The 26,460-nt window shown below is 41.6% G+C and overlaps 1 protein-coding gene across 3 annotated transcripts in view; it reads left to right on the plus strand.

Annotated features, from left to right (window-relative positions):
- The window catches only part of LOC138763981 (calcium-activated chloride channel regulator 1-like), a 62,655-nt gene that overhangs the window by 19,237 nt on the left and 16,958 nt on the right, over nt 1–26,460 (plus strand). For 2 of the 3 annotated variants that reach the window (XM_069939099.1, XM_069939097.1), the window contains exons 4-11: nt 3,443–3,551; nt 6,572–6,737; nt 11,624–11,845; nt 16,971–17,195; nt 17,281–17,458; nt 18,563–18,669; nt 20,158–20,379; nt 25,621–25,882. In XM_069939099.1, the coding sequence (XP_069795200.1) occupies nt 3,443–3,551; nt 6,572–6,737; nt 11,624–11,845; nt 16,971–17,195; nt 17,281–17,458; nt 18,563–18,669; nt 20,158–20,379; nt 25,621–25,882 (1,491 nt within the window). The remainder of the gene's footprint in view (nt 1–3,442; nt 3,552–6,571; nt 6,738–11,623; nt 11,846–16,970; nt 17,196–17,280; nt 17,459–18,562; nt 18,670–20,157; nt 20,380–25,620; nt 25,883–26,460) is intronic. The other variant, XM_069939098.1, reaches the window with a different exon arrangement.

The raw sequence follows: 26,460 nt of genomic DNA on the forward strand, positions 1-26,460 counted from the left end.
TCCAGAAAGTGAAGTATATCTTTGGAATTTTCTACCTAAGTAGACTTTGGACGGTTTGTCACTTGGTAAATTCGAGGAGGAGAGTGAAGTATTTATAGATGCAGTAGAATCCCCATTATCCAGCACATACGGGGATCATGGATGTCATGTATAAGAATTGTCCAGTTGACCTAGACTCACGCTTCCAATGTCTCGCTAAGACACCTGCATTAAGAATACACCGTTTAAAAGACAAAAGGCAGAGCAAAATGTCAAGTAATTTGGAAAAAAACTCACTATTTCATTATGTAAAGTTCACTTTATTCAGGTAATTCCCAGAACTTACAAAATTTAAATTGCTTGTACTGTAACAGTTGTGTGAGTGCCAATTTTAAACTTGTGTATTTTTTTACCTACCGTATATGCTACAGTACAGAACAATCCTCAAAACTTTAAAATTTTGCCTCAAAATTAGGGTAATCTTATACGCTAGATCAGCCAAATTTGGAGTTTTATGTGCAGTTCTGGTTGCCAAACTACAGAAAGGACTGAAAGAAGGCAGAGTAGATTTACTAGGATGTTGCCGCATCTTTAGGAACTGAGTTACAGGGAAAGGTTAAACAGGTTAGGACTTTATTCCTTGGAGCATAGAAGAGTGAGGGGAGATTTGATAGAGGTTTACAAAATCATGAGGGGTGTAGACAGAGAAAATGCGAGTAGGCTCTTCCCACTGAGATTCGGAGAGATAAATATGAGAAGACGTGGCTTCAGGGTGAAAGGGGAAAGGATTAAGGGGAACATGAGAGGGCACGTCTTCAATCAGAGAGTGGGAGTGTGGACGAACTGCCTTCTGACGTGGTAAATGCGAGCTCACTCTTAACTTTTAAGAATAAATTGGATAGATACGTGGATTGGAGAGATCGGAGGTTTTTGGACTGGAGAGTTATGGACTGGGTGCAAATGGATGGGATTAGTGGAATGATATTTCAGCAGGGACTAGAAAGGATGAATGGCTGTTTTCTGTGCCATAGTGTTCTATGGTTCTAAAATTTGAATCTTGACAGTGAAGTCTCAACACATCTGCCACATTCCCCCTCTCTCAGCATATCCTATCCCCATCCTGCCGCCTCTGACGCGAGTGTCCCAGTCAGGCCCTTGGCCACCTTCATCAAGCTGACAACACAACTCACCTCCTTGCAAGTGGCGCCAGCGAAAAGAATGTGGGACATTGCTAGTTGTGTATAGGTCCAGCAAAGTCTCAACACTCCCTACAGGGACCATCCACCCTGTCTTATCTATTGAATTTGTATTTCTTTATTTTTTCCTCAGGGTATTTTTTCTGGTTGGTTGAGTTTCCAGTTGATTGAATTCTGGATAATGGGGATTCTACCGCATAAAAAGCGTCAAGCGATTTGATGTTGTTCAACAAACAAAGAGAAAGCTGAATGGACTCATTGGGTCAGGCAGCATCTGTGGAGAGAGATGGTCAATCATCATCTTCGGGTGGGACCCTTTAATGAGACTAGGGATGGGCTTGTTACTGGAAAGTAATGATTTTATTGAATAGTAGAGAGCTAAAAGGGGCTGAATGGCCTTTTCTTGCTTCCATCTCTGATGTAAACGTGATCCCTAGGCTGCGCACAGATTTCTGTGCCCAAGATGGACGGGCAGTTGACCGAAGCAGCTGTAGCTCACAGGAAGGAGGTGCCTCCAAAAGCAGGACAACCCCTCTCTTCCCACTGGACCAAATTTCAACCATTCATCAAATCTAGTGGATTGTTTCATGTGACTTTATTCATGGTAAAGCAAAAAAATGTTGTTCCATCAACTTGAGGTACAATACTGGGCAAGATGTGGAGGTAGCAGTTATGAATACAGGTAGTCCTCAACTTACGACCGGAATTCGCGCAAAAGATTGGTTGTAAGTCAGATTTGCATCTCTTAACAAGGTATTAAAGCAATTTTTCAAAAGAATTTCAACAAATGAACCATTAATGAAGAATCTCAGCATATGTACAGGATTTATTAAAATTTTGGTTGCATGTGCGGGTGATCGTATCTCGTGTAGGTTATAATTTGAGGACTACCTGTATATCCTATGTGCTGTTATTTTCTTTGAAATGTTAGTCTAGAATTTTGTCACACACCCACGACAACCTCCCAATTTTTTGTTGTGCACCTAATCATCAGTGGGAGGAAAGGAAAGCTGACATTTCAGGTCAGAGCTTGTTGAAGGTCTTGATAAAGATCTCCAACAAGAAACATCCACCATCAAAATGTAGAACATAGAAATCTACAGCACTGTTCAGGCCCTTTGGCCCATGGTGTTGTTCTGACCTAATAACATGCTCTAACAACTGCCTGGAATTTCCCTACTGCATAACCCTTTGTTTTTCTCAGTTCCATGTATCTATCTAATTGTCTCTTAAAAGATCCAATTGCACTGACCTTAACCACTATGCCTGGCAGCATATTCCATGCATCCACCACTCTCTGTGTGTAAAACCTATCTCTTACATCTCCCCTATAGTTACTCCCAAGCACCTTAAAACAATGTCCTCTCGTGTCAGCCACTTCAGCCCTTGGGAAAAGCCTCTGACCATGCACACGATTAATGCCTCTCATCATCTTATACACCTCTATCATATCACTCCAAGAAGGAAAGATTATGTTCACTCAACCGATCCTCGAGCCATGCTCGCCAATCTATCTATCAATCCATTATTAAAAATCATAAAGAGGAGGGTTTCAAGAACAGATCCCTGCAGAACACCACTGGTCACCGACTTACACCCACCCACTGCTTTCTCTGGGCAAGCCAATTCTATATCCACAAATCAAGACTTCCTTGGAATCCATGCCTCCAAAATGAACCTTGCAGGGGGAACCTTATCAAATGCCTAACTGAAATCCATATATACCGCAGTCACCATTCTACCTTCAATGTTCCATCCTTAAAAAATCCCTAATCAGGTTATGTTTCTCTAAATGCTTGTAAATCCTGCCCCTCAGGATCTTTTCCAACACTTTGCCCACCACTGAAGTAAGACTCACTCATCTGTAATTTCCTGATTTATCTCTACTCCCTTTCTTGGACAGGGGAACAACATTTGCAACCCTCCAACCCTCTAATACTTTTTCTGTGCCCAGCGATGAGGCAAAGATCGATGCCAGTGACTCAGCAATCTCCTCCCTCAATTCCCACACAAGCCTTGGGCAAATCTCATCTGGTCCTGGTGGCTTATCTAACTTCCACCAGAAGATTGTTTTTTGCCCCAGATTCCAGCATCTTCAGCCTCTTGTATATTTCTACTTCAGTGTGTTGCTTCCTGGGAAAGTTCCACCAAAGTAGTTGCAGTTTGTTCAGACCCCTGGACAAGCGGCTTAGGTGCTCTTGGTTAGCATGTGTTCTCCTCCGAATGTTCAAGCATTGAATTCTCTTTTTTATAAATTGTTTCAACAGGTAAAGTGTTTGTTCATGAATGGGCCCATCTCCGCTGGGGGGTGTTCAGTGAATATAATGATCTGGTTCCATTTTACCTGTCTGAGAGCACAATTGCTGAAGCAACAAGGTACGACAAATCTAATTATAGAATGTCAATTAGTCTTTGGGAATTCTAGTCAAAAAGGGTGAAAAACTATAGCATGCTGTTGTGGAGAGGGACTTGGGAGTGCTTGTGCATGAATTGCAAAAAGTTAGGTTGCAGGTGCAGCAGGTTATTAAGAAGGCAAATGGAATGTTGTCCTTCATCGCAAGAGGAATTGAATTCAGGAGTAGGGAGGTAATGTTGCAACTGTATAAGGTACTGGTGAGACCGCACCTGGAGTACTGTGTCCAGTTCTGGTCTCCATATTTGAGGAAGGATATACTGGCTTTGGAGACGGTCCAGAGGAGGTTTACTAGGTTGATCCCTGGGATGAAGGGGTTGATTTGTGATGAAAGATTAAATCATCTAGGATTGTATTCGCTGGAGTTCAGAAGAATGAGAGGAGATCTTATAGAAACATATAGGGTTATGAAGGGCATGGATATAGGAAGGTTTTTTGAGCTGGCCGGGGAAACTAAAATGAGAGGACACAGTCTCAAGATTCGGGGGAGTAGATTTAGGACAGAGATGAGGAAAGATAGTTTTTTTCCCAGAGAGTAGTGAATGTTTGGAATTCTCTAACCAGGGAAGTGGTTAAGGCTGCTTCATTAAACATATTTAAAATTCGGTTAGATAAATTTTTACATGATAGAGGAATTAGGGGAATTGGGGAGAAGGCAGGTAGGTGGAGTTAGGTCATAAATTAGATCAGCCATGATCGTATTGAAAGGCGGAGCAGGCTCAATGGGCCATTTTTGGCCTACTCCTGTTCCTACTTCCTATGTTCCTATGAAAGAAAAAGGGAAGAAATTGTAATTCTCTAGCCATCTTTAATTAATTACATATGAGGTAGAGTGTAAAACAGCCTATTTCAACAGAAGCCCAAGAGCCCTTTTGGGGCCACAACACATTTAAGTAAAAGTCTGGTTTTCTTTTCACCTCGCAGAACATAAATTTTTTATGTTGTCGGTAGAAGTATGGAAGAAACCAAATCTTGATTCCTTCATACTGTAGGGGACTCACAAACTGTGAGCAAGGTACTAGGGGTACTAGAGCCAGAAAAAAGGCAGAGATTGGCTGGACTAAAGTATTTTAAGATTGGAGATTACCTGAAAACAGGTGTGAGTGCCTATAGCATTGAGCATATTCGGTATCTGTGATTACAGATTGATAAGCTGAGGTGGGAGCAATAACTTAGCAAATGGAAGTTATGCGCTTAGAGAAGAGGAATCTAAAGATAGATGGTTATGGAAATAGAGAAAGATTAGATTTAACGGGATTTAGATACATGAATAATTCAAAGATAACAGGCAGGCGCAACAAATGGTTAGGAAGGCATATGGCATTTATTGCAAGAGTTGGGGTTTAGAAATATTGTTAGAGGTGTTCAAGGCACTGGTGAGGAAACACTTGGGTACTGAGCACAGTTTTCTTGCCCTAACTTAAGAAATGACAGGTGAAACGCGAAAGTCTGCAGGCCCTGTGATTGCAGTCAACACACAGAAATGCTGGTAGAACTCAACTGTTCTCACAGTGTCCATAGGAGTTAAAAATATATTATTGATGTTTCGGGCCTAAGCCCTTCCTTGAGGTATGAATGATAAAAGAATTAAAGGCTGGAAAAAGATAGAGGGAAGAATGGAAGGGGAAGGAGTCCAGACCAACAGACATAAGGTGTCAATTGGATATGATGAGATGAAAGATGAGAATTGAGTTTGGCTCTGTGAAAGGAGATTGAGGGAAAAGGGAAAGGAGGGAGAGAGACAGAGTGAAAGGAAAGGAGACAGGAGAAGATTGGTGGGGCGGGTGGTTTGTTTTTTTTTACTGGAAACCAAAGAAGTCGATGTTAATGCCATCAGGTTGGAGGGCATCCATTTACCTTGGAGGCAGTCTAAAGGAGATATTCTCAGCTAATTCCTGGATGAAGTTGTCCTAACACAGACATCTAAAGAAAATGGATTTTAAATTTATAAAAACACCTGGGTTACAGGCCCTTTCAGCCCACGAGCTGCCCAATTGCACCCAACTGACTGACACCCCCGATAGGTTTTGAAGTGTGGGTGGAAATAGGTGTACCCAGAGGAAACCCATGCAGCCACAGGGAGCATATGCAAACTCCTTACTATATTCTTTGGAATTTAGAAGAATGAGATGTGATCTTTGTGAAGTAAAATCATGAAGGGGCAGAACACAGATGATGAAATGTTTCAATCTTGAACACAGGGATTTTGTGAGAGAAGTGGGGACTGGTCATTGGTTTTGGTGGAGTTTCTCACAGAGGGTGTTGAATCTGTGGAATCCTCCTCACCCAGAGGTAATGGATGGTGGGTCATTTTGGGATTTAAGAAAAAAGTAGATAAATGTTTAAAAGATTAAGAAATAAAATGCTATTGGGAACGGGTACAGAAGATGAAATGAGGCTTGGGATGGGTCAACTGTGATCAAAGTGAATGGTAGAACAGGCCTGAGGGTCAGAGAGGCCTATATTTTTTATGCAGTATGGTAACAGGCCCTTTTGGCCCATGAACCTGTGCTGCCAAATTACACCCAATTGATCTACATCCCCAGAAAGGTTTGAACGGTGAGAAACCAGTGAAAACCACACAAACAGGAAACAGGAAAAAGGAAAGGTGAGTTAGAAGAAAGTAGATAGTGTCTCCTTTCACCTGGAGAATATGCAAACTCCTTACAGACAGCGCAGGATTTGAACTCCCAGTCCCGATTGTTGACAATGTAACCACATTTTGCTAACCATGCCTACAACAGCTCTTTTTGCTTGTATGTTTCAACAGCCAACAACGTTGTTGAAATGCATCCCAGATAAATCTGAGGTGTTCAAGTCTCTGGAAGGTTTTGAATGTAGACTGGGAGGTCCAAGCAATGTGTCATAGGAGAAGAATAGATTGGAAATGAGAAGTCCTATATCAGCTATTTCTCATCTTTTCTGATGAAATTATCAAATGATATGAAATGAACCCCTTTATAATTAATGTGTTGACTTTCAGATGTTCATTCAGCATAAAAGGAGTGATTGCTGAGTGCAGGGGTAGTTCCTGTTCTCCATGCATCTTTGATGAAAGCACTAGATTGCCAAACAAAGATTGCACATTTTTCCCGATGAAAAATCAGCCATCGTCATCTTCGATCATGTACTTACAGGGATTGCCGAGTGTAAGTAGAGCTGCTTTCCTTAATTATTTGCCTGATTGCACTGGATATGGGTGCCAGCTCCAAATACAGCGGTCACACTCGCTCATTGGAACTGAGTGATAACCCTGGTCTCGGGTTGTCAAAGTCTGGGGACTGACTGATGGCTAGGAGAGGCTGAACTGTCAGTTTTCCCTCCATTGGATTCCTGATGGAGTCTGATGACTTCTGATATCTTAAAGAATGGTTACTGTCTGCAAGGCAGATATTATAAAATTCAAGTTTATTATCACTTGACTGTTTTTAAAAGCTCCTGTTTTATGTCCCTTTGGGGGTTGGAGCAGGTTGCAAGCATTCAGCTTTCACAACATTCACAGAGGAGGTGAACAAAGTTAATGCTCTCAACTAAGAACAAAGTAACAATGGTTGTTAATCTAGGAAAATCAGATGGTGAGTGGGAGTCATGTGATTGAGTCATGTGAATGGAACATTTGAAGAAACTGAATTCCGTATTGATCAGCTAATCATCTGATAAACACAGAGGTGAAATGACTCTGTGAATTGGACAAGTCTGATAATTCTCCTTGTCAGGGGAATTATTGTTGAACCACTGTGACCATTTTGATTGACCCATATCTGGGTAAAGGAAGCAGGATCATTCCTGCATTTGGATTGAGACCATTTTGATGGTCATTTCATCTGACCCGTGCCTGGGTTTTGGAAACATCGAGGAAGTCACACATTTTGTTTCCCCTATGCAAGGAAAATGGGAGTTGTGACAACTATTTATACAAAAGGATATTTCTTAGAAGCAACTCAACAAAAATTTGTGAGCTTTCGGCAGTCAGTTCACCCAATATTTTGTAAGACTGAAATTTGAATTGACTTTGCAGAATTGTGTCTAAGTTGTAATGGTTTGGGTACTTCTCTCTCTCTTTCTCTCTCTCTCTCTTTCATATGTATATATATATATGTGTAATTATTTATAAGTATTTCATTTTTAAAATAACATTGTCTTGGTGAATTGCTGTTGGTCTATGACATAACAAATTTGGGGGCTTGTCTGGGATCTAACCAAAATTGGAACTTATTGATCAGTTAATTTTCAATTTGATTGGTTAAATTCCTTTTTGAAAACCAATTAAAAGGCTTGTGTGTGTGGAGAAACAGCAGCAATGGATATTTATGTTTTTGGGATCACCAACCTCTGCAGTTTTGCAGAGAGTGAAAATGGATGAGTTCGTAGATATTGCCCGAAAGTTGGAACTTGTGGCAATAAAACCATTGATGAGAAAGGCAGAGATCCGGGCAGTGATAGTCAAACACTGTATCGCCGTGGGGAAGTTTGGAGAGGGAGTGTTATAACAATTTCCCGAGAGGAAATCCCTGGAGCAGCAGTCACTAATGGAACCAACTGAATTAGAAAACCTTTGATTTGAGGAAGCAGAGAAACAAAGGCAGTTTGAGGAAGCAGAGAGGAGAAGTTAATTTGAGCTTGAAAAATATAGATTTAAGGAAGAAGAGAAACAAAGGCAGTTTGAGAGAGAACAAAGGCAGGTTGAGCTTGATTTAGAAAAACATAGATTGGAGGAAGCAAAGAAGTTTGGCAACGTTAAATGACCAGATTGTGTAATTTATTTTGATATTGGTCAATTAGTTTACTCCTTATTAGAAATGTAATCCTTTTAAAATGATGTGACACTGAGGTGTTGAACTTTTCTCCTGTTGCTTTTTCTTTTCTATTTATCTCCCTCTATTCACTGCTTCTGTCCCTTTTGAATCTGCGGAGGGGGTGCTGGGAGAACAGAGACTCTCCTTTATATTTTTTTGGACTGATGAATGTTTTTCTATGATTTTATACCCCAATAAAATATTAATTGGGACCTTTATTCCATTTGTTCTTAAAACAAATAAAATATTCAAACATAATCAAAGGAAGGAAGCAGAGAGGCGAAAAGGAGTGGAGGAGATCCATCTTCTGGTCCTAGTGAGAGGTTTATGACCAGTCGGGAGGTTAGGTAAGTTCCTCCATTTGATGAGGCCGAGATTGATAAATGCTTCCAGCATTTTGAGAAAGTTGCTGGGAGTTTAAAGTGGTTTGAAGACCATTAGTTCCCCCCTGTTACAAATGTGATTAACGGGAAAGCTCAGCAGGGATACTCTACCCTTACAAATTAACAAGCTGCTGGTTATTAGACTGTAAAGCAAGTCTTGCTTATGGCTTATGAATTAGTTCCAGAAGCTTATAGAAAAAAAATTCAGGAAGTTGAGAAAATTAGTGAACCAATGTTGTATGGATTTTTTGCATCAAAACATTTGAATGGTGAGAGAGTTAGTGTAAATTGTCTTGGCATAAGTTGACTCTTGCAAGGGCCACTTTAAACAGGACCTTCTCCCAGTTTGCCTGTCTCTCATCCGAGTCTTTTGCAGCATTTGGATGTTAAAATGGCTCATCAGCTCCAGGAAAAGAAGCCAATGAAAAACCTACGTTTAACCTTGAGGAACCAGTTTCCAGACGTGCCTCAGAGAGCCTCAATAAATAGTCATGATGTTGATGGTGGAGATGCAAAACCTACCCAACAACATCCATCGTGAATGAATGTTGAAAAGTGTAAACTGGTCGATCAAGAGATTGAATAGAAGTTAAAGAATGATATTATTGGACCTTCTCCCTCCGAATGGAATTTACCATGTGTCCTGGTGGGACAGTTAGATTTTGCAGTGATGATGGAACCTTTAATGTGGTCACCAAAACAAATGCTTATCCTATCACTTGGGTGGATGATTGTGTGGACAAGGTTGGAAAGGCTAAGTTTCTTAGGAAGATGAAAAAGTTACTGGTGTTTTGCCTTAACAGAGGTAGGGAAATATCTGCATTTGTGATCTCATCAATTTTCTATGAATACAATGTTTTGCCATTTGGAATGAAAAATGCTCCAGGGACATTCCAGAGAATAATTAATTCTGTGTTTCCAGGTTTAGATTGATATTGATGATTTGGTTATGGGGAATGACACCTGGGAAGCACACATATCCATTTGACAAACTTTCAAAAGCAAACCATATTGTTAATTTAGCAAAAGGTGAATTTGGCCAGGCCTCTGTGACTTATCTTGGTTTTGATGTTGGTCAAGATAAGATGGCACCTGTCCAGGCAAAAGTTCAGTTGATTTCTTATGTTCCCATCCCCACAGTTAAGAAAGCTATTAGGGTTTTTTTTGGGAATGATAGGGTATTATAGAAAGTTCTGTAAAAAATTTAGCCGATGTCACTCTTCCTTCGACTAATCTTCTGAAGAAGGGTGCAATTTTTTGTTCTGGACAGAACTTTGTCAGCAGGCATTTGATAAACTGAAAGCCATTTTATGTCACTAGCCTGTGCTTAAGTCTCCTGACTTTACAAAACCATTTTCTTTAGCAGTAGGTGCAGGTGATGAAGCTGCGGGAGCAGTGCTTTTCCAAAAGAACTATTGTGTTGATATTTATTATCCAGTGTCTTACTTATCCAAGAAATTCAATGAACATCTCTACTAGAGAAAAAGAATTATTGTCCCTTGAACTGGCTTTGTAGCATGTTTACATGGGCACAGCTAAGGGACCACTTGTTTATACTGATCATATTCCCTTAGTGTTCTTGAGTAAAATGATAAACAAATGTAATTGTTGATTGCCTTTCAAAATATTAAGTTTATAATTGTTGCTGAAAAAATGTTATAATTGTCTGTATTATATCATGTATAAAAGTAGTATTTCAAACATTGTAGACTGCATTGAAAACTTTGCTCTTATAGCTAAACATTTTCTTTGTTGGGGAGGTATTACAAGTTCCTGTTTTATTTAGTGAGTTTACTTTGGGGGTTGATGCAGGCTGAAAACATTCAGTTTTTACACCGTTCACAGAGAGGGTGGCACCATTAAGTATAAACAGAAACAAAGTTAATGCTCTCAACTAAGAACAAAATAACAATGGTTGTTAATCCAGGAAAAAACAGATGGTAAGAAGGAGTCATGTGATTACGAGTCATGTGAATGGATCACTTGAAGAAACAGATTTCAGTATTAATCAGCCAGTCATCTGATAAATGCAGAGGTGGAAAGGCTCTGTGAAATGGACATTTCTGATCATTTTCCTGGTCAGGGGAATTACTGTTGAACCACCGTGACCATTGTAATAGTCATTTTGATTGACTCATATCTGGCTCAAGGAAGCAGGATCATTCCTGCTTTTGGATCAAGACCATTTTGATGGTCATTTTGTCTGACCCATGCCTGTGTTTTGGAAGTATCGAGGAAGTCACACTTTCCGTTTCCCCTATGCAAGGAAAAGTAAAGTTGTAGCAATTATTCATATGAAAGGATATTTCTCTGGAAGCAATTTGACAAGGATTCATGAGTTTTTGGCAGTCAGATCACTCATTCTCACCTCTTTCATAATGACTTCTGAGCATCAGTTTAAAAGTCTGAGATTCAACACAAGATTTCTAAGAATGAACGTTGAATTGACAGTCCAGAGCTGTGCCTAAACTGTAATGAATTGGGTAATGAACAAACAAGCACATACACACAGACAGACACACACATACACAGGTATATTCGCACATAATTGTTGTAGATTTAAGTAAGATGTTATAGTAATTATTTATAAATCCATTGCTGCTGGTCTGCGATATAACACTATAGATATACAACACTGTTTCTCTGGACCACAATGCGCACACATTCACACATAATACACAGCACATAATAACATCCTGTACATAAACACTGTACATAAACATATATATAGATTTAACACTCGAAATTCATTAAGAATGTTAATACGTTGAAGCTGTTCATTCAGCAAGATTTTGTTGAGTGTTTTTGAGCACTTCCAGCCTCTTTAACACAAGTTTTGTTTGTACAAATTTCCAGGTGGTTGAATTCTGTGATAATGCGACCCACAATGTTGAAGCCCCCAACATGCAGAACAGAATGTGTAATTACAGGAGCACTTGGGATGTGATCAGCAAGTCGGAAGATTTCAGAAATGTTTACTCCGCCCACACTGGGTCAGTCAAGCCAACATTCACACTTCTTCAGGCAAAGGAACGTGTGCTTTGTTTAGTCCTTGATGTCTCAGGAAGCATGAGCCAGGTAAGTCTTATGGTTTTCCAGATTAATTTTGGGCTGCAGTCCCTCCTGTTTAGCCTTCAACAAGTGCAGATCAGGGTCTGATGCCAGTGTCTCACCACCTGTTGCCCCAAAGTTTCTCCAGCACAAACAAGGCATGAATGCAGAGTGGTGTGGGGAGTTTTCTGCCTCCCTGAGTGCCTGTGACTCTAGCCTCTGGTGAAAAAACACCAGTTAGCGTAGCAGTTTGCATGACACTATTATAGCAGCCCCGTCCGTAAGGAGTTTGCACATTCTCCTCGGCATACACAAATGTGGTGCAGTTGCTAATGGACTGGTGCAGAGACAACAATCTGTATCTGAACATTAATGAAGAGAGAGTTGTCGACTTCAGGAGGGCCTGGGGGGACCATTGATGGCTCGACCATCAAAGTCTTCAAGAGTATCAAGTTCCTTGGAGGAGTCAGGTGATGGAGTAGTGGCCGATAGGAGAATACCAGCCTTCTCCAGAAAAGAAGGAAAAAAGTGAAGAAAAATCAAAGCCCCAGACACACAAATCACAACAAATAAAAAATAAAGGTGTGGAGGAAATGGCACCTAAGAAAAACAGCCAAAAACAACGGGAAGAAAAGAAGAAGGAAAGATGCAGGAAGTGAAAGGTGAAGGCCTTACCTGTCCGAAGAAGCAGGGACCCACCGTGGAAAGAGGATCCCACTCCCTGAGGTCAGTGGAAACCCCGCAGGGCCACGACCCACCAAACGCAGGACCGCAAAGATGCCTCACGGAGCCAAACAGAGGTGCGCAAATGCGCATGACAAAGACATCACCGACGGGAGGGGGGGACCAGCTGTGGAGTGGAAATCCACAGCACAAATGACTGAGATAGACCCGACAGCAGGGTTCCCAGCGGGAAGATACAGAAAATAATGGGAACGAGAGAGATGAGAATGAAAAAAGGAAATCAGAGACACAACAGATAACCAGCCCAGAAGAAGAGGACCAACATCAAGACACCATGGAAAAAAAAAATACCCAACAAACTGAGACAAACAGCCTAGCAAGAAAGTCAGAAGAGACACAGATACAAGGAAGAGAAGTAGAAGACACAAACCCTAGAGCAGACAGAAGAAGAAGGAGAACATCAAACTCTGCACAGAGAAATAGAAGATAAAGGGAATGGACAGTACATAGATTTTTTAAAAAATCAAGAATATATGGAAGCAGTAGAAGAATGGTTGACATGAGAATTTAGTGAAATAAAAAGAAGAATGAAAGGGACAGAAGAAAAAGTGAGTAGATTAGAGCTGGTCATGACAGAAATAGGGAAAAGAGTAGACAAGGTGGAAGAATGAAAAACAGCCATAGAAATGGAAGTGGATGACTTAAAAAGAAAATTGGAAGAAACTGATAAAAAAGTTAAAGAAACACAGGAGTCGTTAGCTCAGAAGATGGATATAATGAAGATGGATATAATAGGAGAAACAATATAAAGATAGTGGGCCTTAAGGAAGATGAAGAAGGCAAAGATATGAAAGAATTTATAAAAGAATGTACCGTGAGTTATACCATATTTGCATTTTATTTGTTCAAAAGATAATAATTTATTTCCCTAAAAACAATTGTCTACTCTTTTGATCCTTTTTCTCTCCCATTCTCTAAAGGAAAGGTTATCTATTGTGAAGGGAATTAGTTGATTTTGCGTCAATATTAATTTTGGTAGTTGATAATTTGTTTTTTTCCTTTCTACGTGAATCTTCTTCCAAATGTTGAGCAGATGGTGAAGTACTGGTGAATTTCCCTGTGGCACCAGCTTTTCATCCCACTTATATAGTATATGTTCAGGTACCTTCTCCCCTATTTTATCTAGCTCTAATCTGGTCCAATCTGGTTTTTCCCTTGTTTGATAGGTATCTTAATTGTGCTGCTCTATAGTAATTCTTAAAGTTTGGTAGCTGTAAGCCCCCTTGTTTGCACCATTCTGTTAATTTATCTAGTGCTATCCTCGGTTTCCCCCCTTTCCATAAGAATTTCCTTATTATTTTCTTTAGCTCCTTGAAGAATTTCTCTGTTAGGTGCATTGGTAAAGATTGGAATAGATATTGTTGGTTGTGGGAGTTTGGAAGAGGACTTCATAGAATGCATCAGTGATAGCTTTCTTGAGCAGCATGTTAAGGAACCCGCAAGAGAAAATGCTCTCCTGGATCTAGTGTTGTGCAATGAGATAGGTAGAGTAAATTATGTTATAGAGACCATCTGGGAAATAGCGATCATAGTATGATTGAATTTCTCATTCAGATGGAAGGGGAAATAGTTAGATCTAAAACTAATATATTATGCTTAAACAGGGGTGACTACCATAGGATGAGGGAGGAATTGGGCAGAGTGGACTGGGAGCACAGGCTCATTGATGAAACAGTTGAGGAACAGTGGAAGATTTTCAAAGAAATATTTTGTAATGCTCTACAAAAATATATTCCGGTCAGGAAAAAGGGCAGCAAGAGAGGGAAAAATCAACCGTGGTTAACAAAGGAAATAAAGGAGTGTATAAAATTGAGGGCGCAGGTGTACAAAGCTGCAAAGAGCAGTGGGAAACTGGAAGATTGGGATAATTTTAAGAGACAACAAGGGGTTACAAAGCGGGTAATAAGAAATGGGAAAAAGGATTATGAAAGTAAATTGGCACAAAATATAAAAACAGAAAGCAAAAAATTTTATAAATATATAAAACGGAAGAGGGTGGCCAGAGTTAACATAGGACCCTTGAAGGATGAGAAAGGAAAACTGGTAGCAAAGAATGAGGAAATGGCCGAGGCATTAAACAAATATTTTGTGTCAGTCTTCACGGTGGAAGACACGTCCAGCATGCCCAAGTACGGAGTTAAGGATGCGAATGTTGGGGAGGGCCTTCATAAAATAGTTGTTACAAAGGAAGTAGTGATGGAAAAACTAATGGGACTAAAGCCAAACAAATCACTTGGTCCTGATGATATGCATCCAAGGGTTCTGAAGGAAATGGCAGAAGTTATAGTTGATGCATTGGTGGTCATATACCAAAATTCCTTGGATTCTGGGCAGGTCCCGGCAGACTGGAAGACAGCAAATGTCACGCCACTTTTTAAGAAGGGATGTAGGCAGAAGACTGGAAATTATCGGCCAATTAGCTTGATGTCTGTAGTTGGAAAAATGCTTGAAGCTGTCATTAAAGATGAAATAGTGAAACTTTTGGAACATAAGGGTTCAATCAGGCAGACGCAGCATGGTTTTAGAAAGGGAAGATCTTGTTTGACAAACTTGCTAGGATGCTTTGAGGATATAATGGGTGCGGTGGATAGAGGGGAACAGGTTGATGTTGTATATTTGGATTTCCAGAAAATGTTTGATAAGGTGCCGCACAAGAGACTTCTCAGTAAGTTACAGGAAAGTGGAGTCCGGGGAACTATATTGGCCTGGATTGAAAATTGGTTGTCTGACAGGAGGCAGAGAGTCGGGATAAATGGGAGTTTTTCAGGTTGGCAGAGAGTGGTAAGTGGGGTGCCGCAGGGGTCAGTGTTAGGCCCACAACTGTTCATCATTTACATTGATGACTTGGAGGAGGGGACAAAATGTGGTGTAGCCAAGTATGCGGATGACACCAAATTGAGTGGAAGAGCAAATTGTAATGAGGATGTGGAGAGTCTGCAGAGGGATATAGTTAAGCTGGATGAGTGGGCAAAGGTCCGGCAGATGGAGTACAATGTTAGTAAGTGTGAGGTTATCCACTTTGGCAAGAAAAATAAAAGAGCTGAATATTATTTAAAGGGTGAAAAACTACAGCAGAGGGACTTGGGAGTGCTTGTGCATGAATCGCAGAAAGTTAGGTTGCAGGTGCAGCAGGTTATTAAGAAGGCAAATGGAATGTTGGCCTTCATCGCTAGAGGAATTGAATTCAGGAGTAGGGAGGTAATGTTGCAACTGTATAAGGTACTGGTGAGACCGCACCTGGAGTACTGTGTCCAGTTCTGGTCTCCATATTTGAGGAAGGATATACTGGCTTTGGAGATGGTCCAGAGGAGGTTTACTAGGTTGATCCCTGGGATGAAGGGGTTGACTTATGATGAAAGATTAAATCGTCTAGGATTGTATTCGCTCGAGTTCAGAAGAATGAGAGGAGATCTTATAGAAACATATAGGATTATGAAGGGTATGGATAGGATAGATGTGGGAAGGTTTTTTGAGCCGGCCGGGGAAACTAAAACGAGAGGACACAGTCTCAAGATTCGGGGGAGTAGATTAGGACAGAGATGAGGAAAAATAGTTTTTATCAGAGAGTAGTGAATGTTTGGAATTCTCTAACCAGGGAAGTGGTTGAAGCTGCCTCATTAAACATATTTAAATTTCGGTTAGATATATTTTTACATGATAGAGGAATTTGGGGATATGGGGAGAAGGCAGGTAGGTGGAGTTAGGTCATAAATTAGATCAGCCATGATCGCATTGAATGGCGGAGCAGGCTCGATGGACCATTTTTGGCCTACTCCTGTTCCTACTTCCTATGTTCCTATCTAGAACACACGATGTAGATGAAAGGCAATAAACATTGTGACGGACTCCACACACCCCTCACATAAACTGTTCTCCCTTCTGCCATCTGGTAGGAGATACCGTAGCACTCGGACCCCTTACATCCAGATTGGGCAACTGATTTTTTTTCCGCAGCCATCAGGCTCCTGAATTCCCAGAACATATGTGGATAGTGTACCGAGGACCTTTACTGTATATGTCTTAATATTTTAAAATTTCAATATGTTTAACTTCTATTCTAACTTACATTTATATAAATTCGCTCCGTGTTCCTAGAGAAATGTTATCTCGTCTTTACTGTGCCAACATTGTATGAACGACAAATAAAGGTGACAACTTGACCTGAATGGGTTTTCTCCAAGTGCTCCAGTATCCTCCAAAATGTACAGGGTTAGTAGGTTAATTGTGTGGCACAGGTTTCATGGGCCACAAAGGCCTTCTAACATGCTACAAGTTAAATTCAAAGCACCATCCAGTGCAAAGCAGGGCACTTGATGAACCTAAATTTACTATTTTTAAATCTTTTTTAGAATATAGAGTTCAACAAAATCATATACATGGGATTGAACTCGGCTCTTTTGATACACAGGCAAATCGCATTGTCAGGCTTCGACAAGCGGCTGAGATCTTTTTACTGCAGATTGCTGAAACAGGTTCACAAGTTGGAATTGTCACTTTTAACTCCATGGCAACAATTCAAACACATTTAAGGAAAATTGATGATGATAAAGTGAGAGAAGAACTTGTAAAGCTGTTACCGACATCAGCCAGAGGCGGAACGAGCATCTGTGCAGGGGTGGAGGCTGGCTTTGAGGTAGGACTGTAAAAAAACAAAAGGTGCCCAATCTGATTGATTGCAAGTGTTCCATTTTTCCCACACTGATAATTGACGATTGCAGGTCGTTCGTGGCAATGACAGTTCAACAAACGGTGATGAAATTGTTGTACTGACGGATGGGCAGGACAATAGAATAAGCGCTTGCTTTCCAGAGGTGGAAAGAAGTGGAGCAGTGATCCACACCATTGCGTTAGGACCGTCTGCAGCTGAACAGTTAGAAGAGCTCTCAAACATGACAGGTAACTGGTAGTGAAGTCCCAGATCAAAGCAAATGGCTGAAGATATTGTGTTGGGGTACAAATTTTCCATGGGCACACTAAACCAGCCATCCTCAATCTATTTTTTAAGGCTATGGCCCCTTTAGGATCCTGCTCAGTTTATGGGCTCATTTGGTGGGAAGCAGTCAAGTTTAGTTGGTTTCTTGCCTACTTCATGTACTGACAGACTGCGAGTGCAAATCTTGACCATCTCTATGTTACTCGGGAGGATTCTTAAGTAACTTAGAGATGCAAGATTCAAATAACAGAAGAGATTTTACTTACTGATGACTTCCACCATCTCATGAAACTATTTACACACACTCTATATATACACACATATGCCCCATAGTGGTGCACTACAGTTACTGCAGTGAGAAGGGTGTATTCTTACCTGGTGACAAAATAGTTCACATTATCCTGACTATATAACACTGACCACTAGGGGGAGTTGGGAGACTAGCTGTTGCATCTTGGGCAGATTCAAGATGGAGGCCGCCACACGGTCCTGAGTGAGTTCTTCTCCAGCTATATAATTATTTTAAAAGAACCCAGATTTCTTTATTACAATAAATGAAACATCACACTTCCCTCCTACCAACTTTGCCCCCCCCCCGCCCCCGAATGCACTGTGGACCCAAGGGGTGCGGCAAGTTTCCCGTTGAAAATGGCTGCACTAATGGTATTAAATTGCCATCTTCTGCTTCATGAGCATTAGTCCTGTCTTCTGAATTTTGGGGACACTCTTTTCCAAAATATCTTGACATTTGGAGGTGGCGTTTTGATGGATTAGTGGTTAGCGCAACACTATTATGGTACCAGCGACCCAGGTCCGAATCTGGCACAGTTTGTAAGGAGTAACACTTACCCCTGATATCTCCCCTAAACTTCCCTCCCTTAACTTTGTACAACCCATCTCTTACTGCATCAGAAGGGCAGAGTTAAAAGCAGGTCCAAAAAGTTGAACTATTGAGTCCTAGTCGGATGTGTCTGGTCACATTAGCTGTAATTCGTAGCACTTATTTCTTCTTAATTCATTGAATGTTCACTGAGTTGATCATAAAATTTGTCATTTTAATTCTGCAGGAGGCCTGCAGTTTGCAGCAACTGATAACCTGGATACGAGTGGACTAATTGATTCCTTTACGGGTTTAGTATCAGGAAATAGTGACAGCAGCCAGCAGGCTATCCAGGTTTGATCGCAAGTACTTCTGTACATACATTCTGCACCATGGACCAGAGAATGCTGTTTTGTCAGGTTGTACTGGTATAACCAGGACACAGTTATCAGAAAAGTTAGTGCAACACTGTTACAGCGCCAGGCCGGTTTTTGAATCCTGTGCTCTCTGTCTGATTAGGTGTAATTGGGTGGCACGAGCTCGTGGGCTGAAATGGCCTGTTTCTGTGCTGTATGTCTACATTTTAAAAATTATTTAATTGGATGACAAACATGAAGATGAACCTTCTATATGACCCCATCAAAATCTCGAAAAAATACACAAGCCATGATTCGAGTGGCAGAGCAGACTTGATGGACCCCTTTCATTTTACCATCTGAAATTTGCCATTTCCAGATTTACTGCAAAGGGCTTGATTGTCCCTCTTGCTTCAGAGAAGTCTGAAGTCCATTTCAGAACACTCCTGGAGTCTCGGACCTCAAGCTCAGCTGCTCCTAGAGTTCCTGTGGCTTTCCAATTGCCCACCTAAAGCCCTCGATGTTAGACTCAACATACATGGTGACTGGGAGAACATGAAAACTCCACACACTCAGCACCCAAGAATGGGATAAAATCCTTTGAAGCAAATGGATTATCCATTTATCCTTTTGCAATCACCTGCCGAAGGGCCCAGGCCTGAAACTGTGGCCACCCTTGACTTCCTCAGCGCAACTGCTGAGTTTCTCCAACACATTCATATATTGCACTTGACTCCAGTATCTGCAGATTTCCTTGTTTAACTGTGTGAAATATAAAGTGTTCACAATCACTACTCTGGAGACAAAGACTTGGAGAACAGGTTCAGCTTTATTTCGAGTCTGCAGAGTCGGGTGTCCCTGGTCTGGAGACACACCGGAGGTTCAGAATCATCACTCTTTTGTACAGTCCCGTGCTCAACATCACCCCACCTTCATTTACCTTCTTCCAATCAGAATCCCAATACATTACAACATTCTCCTTTTTCCTTCCATCAATACAGGTATCACTCAGTTCCTCCCTCTTCATACATCTCATGTTATGGTAATTAGTTCATTCCCTCCTTAGGAGCATCTAAGTTAATATTCATGTCTCTATTAAGCAAGCGCAATACAAGCTATAGACTACCTTAGGACACTGTACCAGCCTGAACCAGATCCTTGCATCCTTGGGGCTCCTGATAACGAGGCCTACTAGCTAGTATTATCTGTTTTCAAGCTCTCATCTACATTCTTTGCATTCCTTCCCTTTCACAAAATGGTGCGAGTTTAGTGCGAGTTTAATCATCTTCAATCATATTTCACAAACTGGATCATCTGTTTACTATTAGCTATTTCTCCTTTCTTACCTGTAACTCAGCCACAATGTTTTGAAGTTCTTCTAGTGACTTAGCTAGAGCCTATACCTTCAGGGAACTATCTTCCCTTTATACTTTCACTACCTGTCTGTATTGTAGTAAAAATAACAATTGTATTTATTTTCTCCAAGGTTGAAAGTTCCGGAATGAGCATTGAGCACAACAGCTGGTATAATGGTACAGTTGTTATCGATAAGAGCATTGGAAATGACACATTTTTTGTGGTGAATTGGGAGGCACAGACTCCAATAATATCTGTGCTTGACCCTCACGGAAAGGTTTACAATAATGCCAACTTTCAGATGGATCAGACTGTACGGTCAGGACGCCTTAAGATTAATGGCACTGCAGAGGTATGGGTCAAAATATTTGCTGTGATAACCCAAATGTTAATGTAATTTCTTTCTTCACGTGAACTACCTGACCTGTTGTGTATTATCGGCCTTCTATGGTTTTGCTTCAGTTGCCCAGCTCTTGCACAAAGCCTTTTTCTCTGGCTGCTTTTCCAAAGCACGTTCTCATCCATTCTCTGTACAGATTTGTCTCCATTCTGCATAGCAGACTGTTTTTAAATGTACAGCACGGTAACAGATCCTTCCATCCCAAAAGACCATGCCCCTCAGGTACACCAATTAAGCTACAACCCCAATCATTTTTGAAGGGTGGGATGAAACTGGAGCACCCACAGGAAATCAACACAGAAATGGGGAGAACGTACAAACTCCTTACAGACAGTCAAATTTGAATCCAGGTCACTGGACGTGTAATGGTATTGCACTAACCACTACGGTAACTGTTAAGTCCTGACAGCCTGAAGCAATGTTCCCTCTAATTTTTAGTCGTCAGTGTGCAGAAAAATCTTACGTTGTGCAAAATCTTTTCCTGTGACATAAGTATGTGCTCTCTGAATGCTTGTGCAAATGTAAACTTGAAATTGTTTCAAGATCATTTTGGCACAGCCTATTGCTCATAGCTAATAAAACTCTATTGGCATGTTTGAATATAAATATGATTCTTTTTGTTTCTTTGGCTTGGCTTCGCGGACGAAGATTTATGGAGGGGGTAAAAGTCCACGTCTGCTGCAGGCTCGTTTGTGGCTGACAAGTCCGATGCGGGACAGGCAGACACGGTTGCAGCGGCTGCAGGGGAAAATTGGTTGGTTGGGGTTGGGTGTTGGGTTTTTCCTCCTTTGTCTTTTGTCAGTGAGGTGGGCTCTGTGGTCTTCTTCAAAGAAGGTTGCTGCCTGCCAAACTGTGAGGCGCCAAGATGCACGGTTTGAGGCGATATCAGCCCACTGGCAGTGGTCAATGTGGCAGGCACCAAGAGATTTCTTTAGGCAGTCCTTGTACCTTTTCTTTGGTGCACCTCTGTCACGGTGGCCAGTGGAGAGCTCGCCATATAACACGATCTTGGGAAGGCGATGGTCCTCCATTCTGGAGATGTGACCCACCCAGCGCAGCTGGATCTTCAGCAGCGTGGACTCGATGCTGTCGACCTCTGCCATCTCGAGTACTTCGACGTTAGGGATGAAAGCGCTCCAATGGATGTTGAGGATGGAGCGGAGACAACGCTGGTGGAAGTGTTCTAGGAGCCATAGGTGATGCCGGTAGAGGACCCATGATTCGGAGCCGAACAGGAGTGTGGGTATGACAACGGTTCTGTATACGCTTATCTTTGTGAGGTTTTTCAGTTGGTTGTTTTTCCAGACTCTTTTGTGTAGTCTTCCAAAGGCGCTATTTGCCTTGGCGAGTCTGTTGTCTATCTCATTGTCGATCCTTGCATCTGATGAAATGGTGCAGCCGAGATAGGTAAACTGGTTGACCGTTTTGAGTTTTGTGTGCCCGATGGAGATGTGGGGGGGCTGGTAGTCATGGTGGGGAGCTGGCTGATGGAGGACCTCAGTTTTTTTCAGGCTGACTTCCAGGCCAAACATTTTGGCAGTTTCCGCAAAGCAGGACGTCAAGCGCTGAAGAGCTGGCTCTGAATGGGCAACTAAAGCGGCATCGTCTGCAAAGAGTAGTTCACGGACAAGTTTCTCTTGTGTCTTGGTGTGAGCTTGCAGGCGCCTCAGATTGAAGAGGCTGCCATCCGTGCGGTACCGGATGTAAACAGCGTCTTCATTGTTTAGGTCTTTCATGGCTTGGTTCAGCATCATGCTGAAGAAGATTGAAAAGAGGGTTGGTGCAAGAACACAGCCTTGCTTCACGCCATTGTTAATGGAGAAGGGTTCAGAGAGCTCATTGCTGTATCTGACCCGACCTTGTTGGTTTTCGTGCAGTTGGATAATCATGTTGAGGAACTTTGGGGGACATCCGATGCGCTCTAGTATTTGCCAAAGCCCTTTCCTGCTCACGGTGTCGAAGGCTTTGGTGAGGTCAACAAAGGTGATGTAGAGTCCTTTGTTTTGTTCTCTGCACTTTCCTTGGAGCTGTCTGAGGGCAAAGACCATGTCAGTAGTTCCTCTGTTTGCGCGAAAGCCGCACTGTGATTCTGGGAGAATATTCTCGGCGACACTAGGTATTATTCTATTTAGTAGAATCCTAGCGAAGATTTTGCCAGCAATGGAGAGCAGCGTGACTCCCCTGTAGTTTGAGCAGTCTGATTTCTCGCCTTTGTTTTTGTACAGGGTGATGATGATGGCATCACGAAGGTCCTGAGGCAGTTTTCCCTGGTCCCAACAAAGCTTGAAAAACTCAAGCAGTTTGACATGCAGAGTTTTGCCGCCAGCCTTCCAGACCTCTGGGGGGATTCCATCCATACCTGCTGCTTTGTCACTTTTCAGTTGTTCGATTGCCTTATATGTTTCATACTGGGTGAGGACCTCATCCAGCTCTAGCCTTAGGGGCTTTTGAGGGAGCTGGATATGATTGCATTCTACAAAATAATGTATTGAGTTAAGATTATATTCTAAACTTTGAACTATATTGTGTGCACCTGAATTTCTTTTGTGCTCCGGTTGCAAAGTGTGTGGCATGCACACGTGCACAGCTCAGAGGGAACAGTGCCCTGAAGCCTTTTCACCATCTGCAAGGTACAAGTCAGGAGATGAGGGAAAACTTCCTTGCTGGCTTGGATGAATGTAGCACCAATAACAGTCAAGAACTGAATGAAATGGCCATCTGTATTGGCATCCAATCCGCTGCCCTAAACGTTCCTTCACATTCTTCCCATCCTCGCTTGCCATCCATTTCAGTGGATTCAGAAATAAGGAGCCCAAAACTGTATCCCAGACTCTCTGAGGCCTCACCAGTGCCTCATAGAGCCTCTTCCATCGCATCCTTTCTCTTCTATCCTCTGCCTCTAAATATGAATGCCAACATTGTATTTACCTTCTTCATCACCGACTCAATGGGAAGGATAATATTGAGGGTATCCTGCATGAGGGCTCCCAAGTCCCTTTGCACCTCTGAACTTTGAATATTCTGCCCTTTTATTCCTTCCACCAAAGTGCATGGCCATGCATTTGAAATTATCTAGATCCTGGATCTCCTGGTCATTCTCATTAAACCAACCTCAGTGGTTTCTGGTGGAGAAAGCTAAGAAATAAATGGGCATCATGTCACAAAAGGGTCAGTGGATACTGTGCAGCACCTATTGCTTGAGAATCATCAGGTTACCCATGAGGGACTTCCTTGGCAAAGCCTTTGAGATCTTCAGTTTGATTCCAGTGAATTTGTTTCCTCCACCACTGATTCACAACGGACTATCAACAAAACACACTTCAGATACTTGCCAATACACCCAGTTCCCTGTCCTTCACTCCTGAAACATGTATCTCCAAGAAGAAGATCTCTAGTGAAGGGCCTTTGACCTGAACGACGAACTGTGTTGGTCTTTCAACAGATGGTGTCTCTCCTGTTGAATGTTCCCACCATTTTTTGTTTTCATTGATATTAAGGGCAGAAAGTTCATTACAACACTTCAGTTTCCTATCCCTTCCCACTCATGTCACACATTGTGCTGACTTGGAAATACTTCCTTCGTCACTGGGTCTAAATATTGGCATTCTTTTTCAATCTTAAATTTTTAAATTTTACTTTAAATTTAGACACACAACATTCTCGGCCCAAGAGCCCATGTCGCCCAATTACACCCAATTGACCAAAACGTTTTGAAGGGTGGAAGGAAACCGGAGCACCTGTAGGAAACCCTTGTGGAACACAGAGAGAATGTACAAACTCCTTAAAGACAGCACCAGATTCTAACCCTGGTGTCATGTTGGGAAGAATATCAGGTTCGACGGGTTCACAGAGAGACCAGTCTGGACACAAGTGTTACAAGCACAAGTAATTTTAATTAACACATAGGAGACAAACAGGAGAGAATGTTAAATGTTACTCAATCACTATTTCACTAAAATGCCAAAGTAGACATACATCTTGGACTTTGGTTGGACTCGACAATAATGAATCTATACTCAACCTGTTCACACAGGTACACACACTAGAAACAGCGACTCTTACATACACCCAGTTCCCTGATCGACAGCGGTGCAGCTCCCTGCAAGTATTGATCTATCGCAATACTATGGCTCAGCTCCAGTGTAGTGCACACCTTACCTGCTAGACTTCCAGCGATATCAACAAGGCTGAGAGAGAGAGAAAATGTGCTGTGCATTGGCGTTATATACACTGCTAATGTGCTTCTACCAATAATGACTCAAGGTGAATTAAATTAGCCTATGGTAAGGTGTGCACTAATGGATGGCTGGAGTCCAACCTTGATTGACAGGTGATGTGATTTCCAAATAAGTTTCAAATGGGAGGACACGTGATCACCTGCACTATCACATACCTAACAGGCAGGGAGGCCATGTTTTCTCCACACACATCACCTGGTCGCTGTCTCTACCACAGCAGTACACTGACTGCTACACTAGCTGTGTTACCTAAAACTACGCTCAACATTCTCTACCATTTAAACAGGTCCAAAAACAGCTCACCGCTACCTTTACAAGGGCACTCAGGGACAGAAAGTTAATACTGCTCTTGCCAGCAATGCCCAGAGGCACTAAATCAGTGGTTCTCAACCAGTGAGCCATGGCGAGTTTCCATGTGGGACTTTAAAATTGTTCAATAAAATACTTTAAATTAGATAAAGATGACTTTCTTACAGAGCTACCTTTGACTTAACAATATTGCTCAGTCATTACCACTAGTGGGCCATGGTGTGTTAGGCTTGGGTCTTAGACCAAGAAAGGTTGAAAATCACTGAAAAATTGATAAAGGAAGTAATGGTTTCTTCTCTTGCCATTTCCACACTACAAAGGTTATCAGTGATAGTGCCTTGAAGGTTAGCTGTGGAACGCCTACATTGATTCCACCCCAATGACAGCCATGGGTATTCACCCATGAAAGGTATTCCAAAATACACCTGATCTCACAATGAACATTTCCAGTGACAGTTGGATATCAATCGGAACTAAGTATACTGCCATTCCTGCCAAGCCCAGAGAATGACAAAGTTTAATTTAAGAGTCATGAATGAGATCAGTTCAGTTGACATGGATATCAAATAACATGTAGGCTCTGCTGGAATATAAAGAACGCATCATCAAGGAGGCTCCTCTATGACATTGACTCTTTGTTTCCTAGATTGGAACTTGGATCTACAGCATCTGGAATCCTGGAAGAAAACAGGTTATAACGGTCATCGTAACATCCCGTCCAGCAGATGCACAAATTCCACCGATCAAAGTTAATGGGTACTTCAACAGAAGGGATTCCACTAGCCCGATGATTTCCAATGTGGAAGTTAGTCAAGGATTTCTCCCAGTCCTGAATGCCAATGTGACAGCTATTATTGAACGTCCTAGTGGTCTTCCAATTGAACTGAAACTTTCTGATGATGGTTTAGGTAGGATATCTTAAATGTGCCTGTGAATAAGAACGAGGCTCTCTTGTATATGTCAAAGAAGTAGATTTATAAAAACTGAGCTTCCTTTCAATAAAAAGTACATGAAAGATAATAATGAAGGGATTCATGAGAGGAGTTGGAATTGAAAGATTCTAAACCGATTGCAAACCCTGATGCCAGAACATGCCCTTGACTCTATAATTCTTTGGTCAGACTGAAAGACGGTGACTTGAGATACTTTGGGAATTCCTAGGTTGCAATTCTGTAAGGAAACACTAATATAAGGCTTAACACCCTGAAAACGAGTGGAAGTGAGTATCAGATCTGAAGTAAATGAATAAAAAAATAACATTTTTGCAGAGAGTTTTCTGAAGCTGGATCAGTGAGATCTGGTTCCTTTCTGTATTCATGGGTAGTGGAGAGGATGTTCCATTTTTGTCCCATAATCTCCACAAACCCCACCTCCTGGTCATTCAAGTCAATGGAACCAAACAGGAGAAAAGAAGAACAATAAGCAACTTATGATAATGATGCCCGACCGTGTTAATGAGATGGGTTTTAAACATAGAACGTTCTGC

This window comes from Narcine bancroftii, chromosome 5 (assembly GCF_036971445.1).
Source record: "Narcine bancroftii isolate sNarBan1 chromosome 5, sNarBan1.hap1, whole genome shotgun sequence".
In the NCBI taxonomy this organism is placed as follows: domain Eukaryota; kingdom Metazoa; phylum Chordata; class Chondrichthyes; order Torpediniformes; family Narcinidae; genus Narcine; species Narcine bancroftii.